This window comes from Taudactylus pleione, unplaced genomic scaffold (genome assembly GCF_031769625.1).
Source record: "Taudactylus pleione unplaced genomic scaffold, aTauple2 ptg000082l, whole genome shotgun sequence".
Lineage (NCBI taxonomy): Eukaryota > Metazoa > Chordata > Amphibia > Anura > Myobatrachidae > Taudactylus > Taudactylus pleione.
In genome coordinates this window covers 9852845-9865042 of record NW_028284484.1, presented here as the reverse complement: position 1 = coordinate 9865042, position 12198 = coordinate 9852845, and the positions used below count along the sequence as shown (strand labels likewise).

The 12198-nt window shown below is 41.4% G+C and overlaps 1 protein-coding gene across 1 annotated transcript; it reads right to left on the bottom strand.

Annotated features, from left to right (window-relative positions):
- Positions 1-706: 706 nt before the first annotated feature.
- Positions 707-10381, bottom strand: TMEM52 (transmembrane protein 52). The gene is made up of 5 exons (XM_088468241.1): positions 10174-10381; positions 9489-9535; positions 9304-9348; positions 4262-4431; positions 707-2570 (listed from the first exon to the last, which is right to left on the bottom strand). The coding sequence occupies exons 1-5, from the start codon at positions 10234-10236 to the stop codon at positions 2263-2265; spliced, it is 633 nt and encodes a 210-aa protein (XP_088324367.1). The 5' UTR covers positions 10237-10381; the 3' UTR covers positions 707-2262.
- Positions 10382-12198: the final 1817 nt, after the last annotated feature.

The following is a 12198-nucleotide window of genomic DNA, read 5'->3' as shown; positions in this document are numbered from 1 at the left end:
TTGCCTAGAAACTGTAGCTTTCATTACAACTAAGCATGCAGTAGCATCATAAACATACCCTACCCGCTCCCTTTTGATGACAAGTGACTTCTGGCTCTGAAGCTTTGTGGAGGACACACACACACACACACACACTATACCAACACACAGTGAGTGGTTCAGTTTCTAGTGGTCACACGTGGATAATCTGGACACAAGTGGCAATACTGCACTTCAGCCATATCCAAGTAGGCAGCTTCAGTTTTGATGGCTGATTGCCCATAAGAGCACCAAAGGCCCTCCTTTCCAACCAGATTACCACCCAAAAGAGATCAAATTTATTTTGATTAGGTCACTGCCACAGAATGCTAATTAGAGCAATATTGGCGATTGCATGGCCAGTTTAATGTTGCACAACTAAATAGAGGCTCCAATTTTAAAGTTACAAGCAAGTCAGCATGAATTACACACCCAAGGCATGCATGTTACTAAATAATAGTCGCCCTTATGTATATTACTGCATCATCCACATCATAGGCTTGGTTTTAAAAGCAGCCATCCCTACCAGGATACACTTGTATCAGCCATATTCTTGTTGTAATATTTCAAACTGAAATCAGATATAGGCCACGTTTTTTTGTCTACACGCCTCTTAAGTTGCAACAGAGTAGGTACTAGCACCAAACCAGGTGCATCAAACCATCCCATTACAGGAAGAAACACCCTGTTGAGCAATTAGGAATTTTATTTGTTTTTGACTTCATGAAGAGGTTAGTTTAAAAGGAAAAAAATATATATTTTTTTTTACACAGTTATACATACATTTTGCGAGTTATACTTTAAGTCTAAATTACTATACAGAAAAAGGAAAAATATAATTTAATTTACAGTGACAGTTCTTGATAACAGAATGATTTGGACGTATGTACATAAGTGAATTCCGTTACGTAGCAACGAGTTTCCTCGCTCCAGCAATTTGCTAGAAAATTAAAATCCTTCTGCAAGAAGGAAGGATGACAAAGATTGTTAGGAACCTCAATCCCATGGCAAAGTGGAATGTCAAGGAGTTGGCACAAACTGGTAGAAAAGGTTATAAGGTCATGCTACAGAGTTCGTGTATTGTTCCTTATGAACAGGACTTGCTTGTACAGAAAATTATATTCCAGCAAAATATAGGGTCCTTGACAGACATGCCAAAACCGACAAGACTATTATAAAATTACCTTGTTAACATCTGAATAGGAGTAAACAAGACTAAAAATAAAAATGTAAGTGACAGACAGCTGTAAGTTATGAAGCTACAGAGAATATTGGGAATTAAAAACAGCCAGATACAAAACTCCAAAAACATGGAGATAACAAAACATAGGCAAGGCCAGAAATAGTTTAGGTATAAGGATATTTGCTTCTATTAAATACGCGTCACAGTGCCCAAGGTGACTGGTTTGGAACGGGTGGGGAGTAAAAGATTTGCAAGCGGATTGTATGTTCAGGACAAAAAAAAAAAAAAAAATTCAGTGATAATTTGTACTCTATTAGTGAAGAATTGGTTTTCGGCACAAGAAATTGGAGCACCTAAAGCAGATATGGCATTGCTTTGAACCCAACTCACTGGAGAAATCTATGCAAGATGCTGTGAATTATTCCTTAACAGCAAAATAAAAGACTAAAGACCCCCTACATGATATTGGTACAGATTTGGACAATACCGCCTCATCGAAATGACAAATCAATATGTATATGAACTACATTGTGTAGTGTGCGCTCCCATTGGGGTATTCAGCCTCATCGCCTGATTTTTGAACATGCAGGAAGATCAGGCGATGCAGCAGACGATCCCATGCAGCGGGGGCCGGCACCTCGGGCACCGGATCGCTCAGTGTGTGCGTACCGCCTGATATGTCAGCCCTGGGATCGTGGGTCGCATCGCTGCGTACACAATCATATAGTGCGTACCCAGCTTTAGGTATTCATACTAGCCCAGTTTCCTGATAAGAAACTAGCACTTTATCTAACAAACAGTCATTATCAGAGCTTCAACTTGCAGACAGGAGACAGCGGGTCTGTACTGAGCAAACATGGGGTATTAATATTCTGTTCACATGATACTGGCTTGAGAAGAGAGCAGAAGGCCACATCACTGAGAAAGTTCAAGCCTTATATGTAGGTCACAGAACTACAGATAAGGTGGGATCTCATCCCCTGGCAACTGCAGCAGAACATGATCCTTCAATACTCCATGCCAAGCCCGGGAGGAGCAAGCATATGGTCTAAAGTTAGTCATTACTGGACAGTGCTCTGGGTAACGTCAGTTTCTTCATACTGAGGTGGCGATTCAGTGTCATTCGATGAGGCTTGCTGGCTGAGCTGCTGATCGGCCTCCTCTTCAGGTCCCTCATGTTCAGTGATATCATCTAGTTTTGGGCCAGACACAGAGGCACCAACTTCAGTGTTGGGCTTAGACATCTTTATGGCTTCTTCGTATGCTGGGGGGAGCTCTAGAGCATAAAGGCTGTAAGCTGGTGGAGACATTGTGCTTCTGTCAACATCGCCAAAGGCAAACATATGAGGATACTGCACAGAGCTGTACGCTGCAAATATTGGGAAAAAAAAAAAAAGTTAGAGTGTTTCATGAAAATACATTAAAAAGAAAAGCTTTTGAGAGACCTGTTTTACAGTATACACTACATTCATTTAGAGCACAAGCAGAACCTCCATTTCAAGAAGTACATTTTCTTTCCACAAGGTGGTGCATTACTAAGCTGAAGAATGTGGGGGGAGATGTACAAAGTCTTGGACAGAGATAAACTATCAACCAATTAGCTCATAGCAATCAGTTTACATGTCGTGTTTGCAAAATGGCAGTTACTTTCTCGCTCTCCACTTTCTCTTTTCAAGGCTTAGTACATCTCCCACTGTACATTCAATTAACTGCCAACACTATGTATTTTATCCAGACAGTAGAATTGGGTTTTATTCCCACGATTAACAGCTACGCACCTGCACAACGTAGTACCGTGTGCTTAACTAAAAGCTCCCCAACGAGTGGCTACATATGCCACGATTTGGGAGCTAATACTATAACAAAGCTGCTGTAGAACATTGGGGAGACATTGAAAAGTTTATTTTTGCTTCCATGATTCATCTGGAAATTCCACTTTGGGCACTAGTTATCCCTGAAGAATAAAGCAAATTATCTATTAAACAAAACAAAAAAAAAAAGGGAGGAATGGAAAGAGGAGAACCCAATGAATGTTTTAAACGGTACTTATGTGCGTAAAGTTGTCCCCACCTAAAGAGGAAAGTGGTCCCCTCGAGGGCATGCTGTGGGCTCGCCACAATGTTAGTCCCTCTATGCCCACTTGGATGGTAGGGAATGACGCTGGCTGATGACGTCAGGGTCCTCTCCGTGAAGGGAATTTAGACATTACCGTGAATATTATTATATAATAATTATAATAATGCAGGACACTTGGGTTCTCTCTGCAATGAGTCCATAAAGTACACAAGTCCCCAAAAAAAAAAATAGACATAAGTAAAGACAATAGACCAGGCGGCACTCGTCCAAACTTGAAAAAGTATAAAATGTGGTTTTGTTACTACAAGTGACAATGGAAACATGGAGTAGTATAGACAATAAACACCACATATACATGAAGATTGTGACCAGGGAAGCAAAAGCAGACTTCTTCCCCATAGTGCATTTTTCTCATGCAAAAACAAAGCAATACTGGTCTGTTTAAACAGACAAGAATGTTAAGGTGACTTAGCGCTGTAGTTTCTCTTCCTAAACCTTATGATAGTAGTGGCCCTATTACCACAGTATGTTTTATCTCTGCCTGTGTCTGACATAGAATGTCATTGGCATTATTGTGGAACCATCGCAGAGCCTGGGAAGCTAAAATTAAATACTAGTTAAATAATGAACTCTGAAACAAACAGATGAACTCACACATAGGAAACCTGGATGCAACATGGACTACAAAAAAAAATAAATAAATAAAAAAAATAGTGATTCATGACCCAAATTAATCAAACACATTGATGAAAGTGTACGCCACAATGTATGCAACCATTTTTGTGGCCTGAACCCTGTCAAAACAGAAGGGACATCATTAAGGCATAAGGACCTCATGCCTCAGTGATGTTAACAGCCCCTAGCTTATTAAGAGCTGCATTCTCATGAAATTATGCAGTTTGTAGGAGACAGGTGCATTATAAACCTCCAGCTGTCAGCAGGCTATTTTTTTTTATCTTCCATTGTCTTGATACAATTACTTACAGGTAACGGTGCTGTGAATGGTGCTGTCATTATCTATAGCGATCACAGTCACTTCATAAGGATGGTTCGGCAGAGTTTGCACAGGTGGCTTTTTCTTTTTGCAACAAAACTTTATGCAGCTGGCGGTGGTGCCACAGAGCAAGAGCAGAAATATGGTGATCAAGATCAGCCTGGGGAGAAAGTGATCTAGTTTATAGAAACCGATATATAATGCTCCACTGGCAGCTTTTATCAAGGTATAATACAGTTACAACAGCAGAGAATAAGAAGTCAGTGAATCAGCCTTAATTAATTCTTGGCACTGGAGTACCATTTGGCTGAGCCAAGAAACTCAGATTAGGAGTGCCACAATCAATTGTGCAACAAAACTCACAGAATAAGAAGCAATAGCACTAAGGCCCTTAAAAAAAATAAAAAAAAATAAAAAAAAAACACACACAACCGAATAGTACAGCACCAGTGATGTTCCAGGAATAATCTAGGTCAGTGTTTCCCAAACTCCAGCCTTCTGGGACTCCTAAAGCTGGCCAGACACCTAAAGATCATATTTCTAAACAGCCATTTGGCTAGCTGGAATTAAATTTGGTAATGCATGGGAGCAAATTATAATCAGCAGTTTGCTCTGAAACACCAGAAACCAGATGAATATGGTCATTCAAAAAAGTTGGCCGTTCAGACAAATTAAATCAAACCGGTTTAGCAGTTTTAGTTTTTTTGGCATTTGGGAGCAGATGGTTGTTTGGCTGGTTGAAATGAAAATCTGGCTGGTTGGAAAGAATCTTCAGATGTGTGGCCATTTTTGCATTGCATGTTTTACAGATCTCTCAGTTCGTGCACAGGCGTATCCATTATTGGCCGATACATTTAAGAAGATAGGAGTGAATTATTTCAATTGTGAAATTGAGGGAACCCACTGTTAGGGTTCCCTGAAAGCTGGAGTTGGTAATCCCTGTTCTCGTTACTAAACAGAATACCAAAAATAGATTCAATACTAAGGGGCCTATATAATAATAATTGTAAAGTACGTATTGCAAGGAACTTTGTTTTAACACAATTTCCCCTTGTATGTACTAACTGGCAGGGAAAACGATAGCCACTGTCCCTGCGAGAAACATCCCCAGCATATTTGAGTAGTCTCACATTTGTGACAGACTACTCCGTCTAATCTGGAACTGCGCATGCACACAGTAACAGATTTGGGAGTCAGAAGGAGGCGGTAGAGAAACATTACTCTTAAAAAGATTTCAGTACATAGGGGTTAAACCAGAAGTTCTCAAACTCCACCATTACAGTCCAGGTTTTAAGGATATTCATCTCAAGTCCAGATGGTTAAGTCAAATTGATTGAGGTACTAATTAATTCACCTGTGGTCAAGCATGGATATATTTAAAGCATGGACTGTATTGGCAGAGTTTGGGAACCTCTGTGTTAGACTGTACTCCCCATCGTGAATAATGATAACTGCAGTCTACAGGGCTAATTAGCCTTTTCCAGGAGTTTTGAGAATTTCTCTGCATTTGGCCATTAGTACATAGCAACAATACAGAAAGCAATGAATATACAGAACTTCCTATAGAAATGGTAATAAAAATAAATATTGCTTAAAATCCATTTTAAACCTGACATTTTTAAAGGACTTCAGGGTCTATTCATTATGGTTATAATCTGACTCTGATAATTAACATACCGACTTATCAGTGCTCCCGTGTGGAGACTGCTGATTTTAGGATCAGCTGTCTCTGCGAGCGGCTTCACTGCTCCTTCAGGAGCAGTGAGACAAGTGCGGGTGCATGTGCCCTACAGGTAATGCATGCACACAAGAGCCCCAACATCCAGTGGGAGGAGCCAGACAGGGGAAAATGTATCCCTCTTCGCAACCCAGGACTCCTTCCCATAGTGAAGTAGCAGGTTGCGAGCTGCAAGTGGGAGCAAACGCCATCTGAAGATGGCGAATGCTCCCGCAGTCAAGCTCCATAAATATTGTTGAATTCTGTCTCCATACTAGTGTATAGGTACAGCGGGCCATTCCGGGAGAGAAAGGTAAGCTGGAGATATGGGCCCTCATTCAGAGCCGCACGTTAACAACAGTACGCTCGTTCCGAGCGATGTTTGCACATCTGCGCATGCGTACGCTTTTTAGTACGCATGCGCGAACCAGTCAGTGCGGCCGAAAATCCTTTGTACGCTATATAGCGAGTGCCTGCTATTTTGAGTGACAGAATGAGGCGTATGTGGGTGGTAACAGGGGAAGGTGCTTGAAAATGGGGAGTGGAGATCCGAACGCAGGCGTGCTTAAAGGTCAAAACGGGCGTTTTATGGGTGTGTATATTTAAAACAGCAGCGTCATTGACCACGTCACTGGGTTATTTTATAGCCAGAACTGCACGCAAATTTGTGGTAGCAAACACCAACCACAAGAATAGCGAGCAGTTCATACGCTGGTCGATGTACTCGATTAATCTAATAAATAGCGGACATGACGTAGGATGCGTGCGGCCAGGGGGCGTTTTTAACAAATAAACGAGCGTATGTTTTGCTCGCTCGTTCAGACTTAGAGGTGTGAACAGACTGCAATGTGCGTACGGATCATTTGAATAGCCACCCCTTGTTTTTAAACGAACGACCGCAAATAGCGTACGGCTCTGAATGAGGGCCATGGACTCCTAACTTAATTTCTACAAAAGCAGGTGAAAATGAACATCAAGTCATACTGAATAAACACTTAAGCTGGGCATACATGTCCAGATAAAATTCCTGTCAGACATATTAGCCGGCAGTCTGCCAGCAGCAGATGTCCGCGGCATACACTGAGATTACGCAGTGTATTTGCCCGACATCTGTGCTCCACCCCTGGGGAAGTACATTTCCCTGTTCCTTCCATGGAAAGGAACACAGGAAATGTTGGTCTGCCCGATGCAGCCGACAGTTTACCTCTAAATATCGCATCGGACTGGCATGCTGGACAATCTGGCATGCCCGGCCGAGCAATATTTAACTCTTGGTCGTCCGCACACACACGCTACAATTATCGGGGAGATCCACGGATATCGGGCGGATTGCCCCGATAAATGTAGCGTGTATGGCCAGCTTTAGGGCCTATGTATTAATCTTTTTTTCATAAATTTATGTAAAAATTATGCAGAAACTGAAGTTTCATGTATTGTAGCTATGTACCAAAAACAATGCTGACAAATTTCACAGAAATCACCGGCAAAGTGCCATTTAGAACTGCAGATCGCAGTCCTTTTGAGTTTGGCACCAGTAGTTTACCCCATCTTCAGTTGGTATAAACTGTTAAGCCTATAGAGGCTTACAAGAGATCTCCCTCTGGCCAGAGACGAAAGCTGACACTGTGCGCATGCATAGTGTCGGCTTTCACAGAAGTCTTTAACATATGTGAAGGACTTCTACAATGTGCCAGAGATATAACTCGCAGGGGCAACGGTTACAGCAACCGCCATCTGAGTGTTCCTCCTTTGTACATAGCATCCCCTTTGTGATATGATGGCTTAATAATCGCAGCAGTTTCCCCGATTATTATACATACGCCCCATAGCAAGAACACAATGTCACATCTTAAGTTTTAATATATCAAGCACCATTAAATGGTTCAGATCAGATTATAAATTTGCCTTCATTTAATCTCTTTGTAATCCTGTTTTCCAGTGATCGGAGCATGGATTTCCTATGGCAGATTTCTGTAAAACCCAGAACAAAAGGATTTCGACACAACCTTACAGTTCAACTTCCACACATCACATCCTCAGTAATGTCAGTACAAAAACTTCAACTCTACAGTTTTAACCTTTCCAACTTCCTAAACTGAGCACCCCCCACATCCCATTTTCCCCTGGATCTACCTGCACCAACAGCTGCACAGCACAGGCCTGGATATCATACTACACTCAGGACTTTTTTTATACAGGATGCCCAGCCAGAATCCTAGGGGGAAGGATGCAGCCATGTTAATCACCTCTCCCACTGTAGCAACAACAACAAAACTTTGCACACATCTCCAAACAGAACTTGTCAGCACCGGATACAAAACAATAAATTAATAAAGTCTCAGTGTATGCAGAAAGAACATTCTTAGAATTAAAAGAATGTACTAATGAGTAAAGGATTAAACCTCACCCTAATACTTGGTTAGAAATCTTCACACTGCACTGGGCCAAGATTACTGTTAATAAACCAGCAGAAGTGAGGCTAGATGTACTGTACCTCATTTAGAATAGAATGGTGTATTTTGTGGCATGATCCAAAACATCAGCTCCAGGTTTTGGTTTATATTTGTATTATTATTACTACAATTTCAAAAAGAGATCCCTACGCAAGTCCTTCATAGAGTGTAAGAAAAAAAAAAAAAAAAGTTGAAGTCAGTTACATAACTAAATAAGAGTGGACACGTTACAAAGCTACGTGGTTAACAGTTTCATGGTCTTTGGTAATTGGCCACATACGATTTCAGCAAAGCCCTTTCCCCAAACTTACTAAAAATAGTATACGATATCCATCAAACTTTCAGAATATTTATTAAAAAGTAGGAGTATGGTTATATAGTTCAGCTATACTTTAAAAAGGTACAGGGAGGATATGTTCATAATCATCAACATTACTGCCAGTGGCATAAATCAGGGACACAGTACAAAAGCAAAGTAACACACCAAGTATGGGTTCTGTAAGCATGCTGGCAGAGGTTCCACCACGTGATTAAACGCAAGAGTCATTTTTACATGATAGCTTGTCACAGATTTCAGGACACATGGTCAGGTCTATTTCTGTAAGAGCCTTTAATACCGCTGAAGTCAAAAGAAAAAAACTAAAACATGGACCCTTTACATAGCTGTGCAGTGGAGAAGCCGCTTTCAGCAACATACAGATGGCAAAAGTGTGCAAATACCAGGAATACACACTCAGTCACTGGGTAAAGAACATGGCGATTATCAAAATTAACCCAGTCTTGGAAAGCGTTCCAATGCAAAAAAAAAAAAAAGGCCGAGCAGCAGCTATGTTTCATGAAAGCAGCAAATTAAAATACTCACCAGACATACCACAGGTTGACCCAGTTAGTGCTTTGGGAACAATGTCTACAAAATAAAAAAAAATATATATATAATAATTATATTGATAAACAATTAAGTGCAATTAATAATATTATTATTATGCATTTTTTTTTTTTAAAAAGTAATTAAGGAACACAAGAATTGCAACAACAAAAAATACATACCCTGGTATTTCACAGTCAGAATCATCATCAGCCAGACAGAATGAAATCTATCATATAGGAAAAAAAATGTATATTAGTAGAGAATGGCAAATGGCTCAATGTTCTACTAAACCTAGAAAAATAAAGTATACGTAATATAAATGATACACTGCAAGTTATACGTATAGTATTATAAAGCGCAATAGAATATACTGGTGCTATATAAAAGATCTACCAATAAGAATGTTCTGCTAGATACACAAGAAGCTAACAAGCCTACTGCAGTCTGTAGATATTGGATTCTAGATTATATAAAAAGAAAGGATACATTAGGAATACAAATAATATTTTATTTAAATAGTTATTTTTAAAGTGCTAGAAGGATAAATAAGCGAAGACTATCCATCTAAAACACAGAACATATTGATATTTGGTATTCTGAAATAGGGGTCTATGAGGACAGTAAGGGCAGCAGTACGAGGAGGCCATGGCAGGGAGCTGGCCTGGTAAAATTCCTGCAGCAACAACATGGCTATAATAATATAACTACAGACAGCAGCCGGCTGCTACAGGACCTCCTGGTCGCAGGAGCTGACAATCACTCTCAGCCGTGCAGCGTGGCAGGCGTGGACGTGGTGAGCTTCACGTGGCCTAAGAAATGAACCCACGTCCCGAAGAGAACAAAGGAGCGAACAAGAGAGCTTACCACGAGCTGCAAGCAGCACAGGGTCACGAGAGCCCCACGCGTGTTTAATCCACAGGCGCTCATGGTTTTTCTTTATTTCAATCAGGGGACGCCGGACCGTTCTCTGATGATGACTGCGGCACACACTAGTCCCAGATCCACACACACAGACAAAGACGAATCCACAGACACAAGTACTGCAGCAGCCAGGCTGACATCACTGGGGTTTATAGCTCCCTCCACGCCCATGTACTGAGCCCTGCCCCCGGCCGTCACTGGGCCTGCCTTCCCCTGCTACAGTAGTGTGCTACACTGATTATATTACATTACTGCGCCCGTCACTGAGTCTGACTTCTGCTACAGCTCACACTATATTACACTGATTATATATTACACATTACTGCCTCCATCACTGAGTCTTCTACAGCTACACTATATAACACTGATTATATTACATTACTGCCTCCATCACTGAGTCTTCTACAGCTACACTATATAACACTGATTATATTACACATTACTGCCTCCATCACTGAGCCTTCTACAGCTACACTATATAACACTGATTATATTACATTACTGCCTCCATCACTGAGTCTTCTACAGCTACACTATATAACACTGATTATATTACACATTACTGCCTCCATCACTGAGCCTTCTACAGCTACACTATATAACACTGATTATATTACATTACTGCGCCCGTCACTGAGTCTGACTTCCTCTGCTACAGCTACACTATATTACACTGATTATATATTACACATTACTGCCTCCATCACTGAGTCTTCTACAGCTACACTATATAACACTGATTATATTACATTACTGCCCCCGTCACTGGGCCTGCCTCACCTGCTACACCATATTACACCAGGGGCAGAACTATGGGAGACAATGGAGGCGCCTGCCGCCGGGCTCCAGCTCTGAAGGGGCACCTCCTCAATTGTCCACAACATATTCACCCCAGTTAGGGCTGTAACTATGTACCCGGAGTGTACAGTCACGGCCGCACAATACAGAGCACTCCTTCCCGGCACCTGAGAAGCCACCATACACTAGTGGAGAGCTCCATGTCAGACCATCAGCTGCTACCTTCATCTATCTATAGCCTGTCTACATGAGAATTGCTACATTACACCGTCAACGACTGATGGGGGGGCACCAAATTATAACTTGCCTCCGGGCATCTGGGATGAACTTTCGCCACTGTATTACACTGATTATATTACATTACTGCCCCCGTCACTGGGCCTGCCTCACCTGCTACACCATATTACACTGATTATATTACATTACTGCACCCGTCACTGAGTCTGACTTCCTCTGCTACACTACACTATATTACACTGAATATATATTACACAATACTGCCTCCATCACTGAGCCTTCTACAGCTACACTATATAACACTGATTATATTACACATTACTGCCTCCATCACTGAGCCTTCTACAGCTACACTATATAACACTGATTATATTACATTACTGCGCCCGTCACTGAGTCTGACTTCCTCTGCTACAGCTACACTATATTACACTGATTATATATTACACATTACTGCCTCCTTCACTGAGCCTTCTACAGCTACAGCTATATAACACTGATTATATTACATTACTGCCCCCATCACTGGGCCTGCCTCACCTGCTACACCATATTACACTGATTATATTACATTGCTGCCCCCGTCACTGGGCCTGCCTCACCTGCTACACCATATTACACTGATTATATTACATTGCTGCCCCCGTCACTGGGCCTGCCTCACCTGCTACACCATATTACACTGATTATATTACATTACTGCGCCCGTCACTGAGTCTGACTTCCTCTGCTACAGCTACACTATATTACACTGAATATATATTACACAATACTGCCTCCATCACTGAGCCTTCTACAGCTACACTGTATAACACTGATTATATTACATTACTTCCCCCGTCACTGGGCCTGCTCACCTGCTACACCATATTACACTGATTATATTGCATTACTGCCCCAGTCAGTGGATCTGCCTCACTTGCTACAGTATAC

Coding starts and splice junctions, on each gene's coding strand:
- TMEM52 (XM_088468241.1), bottom strand. CDS start 10,236: ATGAGCGCCTGTGGATTAAACACGCGTGGGGCTCTCGTGACCCTGTGC. Junction 9,349..9,488: donor TCTGACTGTGAAATACCAGG/GTATGTATTTTT, acceptor TTTATTTTGTAG/ACATTGTTCCCAAAGCACTA. Junction 2,571..4,261: donor CATTCACAGCACCGTTACCT/GTAAGTAATTGT, acceptor CAATATTTGCAG/CGTACAGCTCTGTGCAGTAT.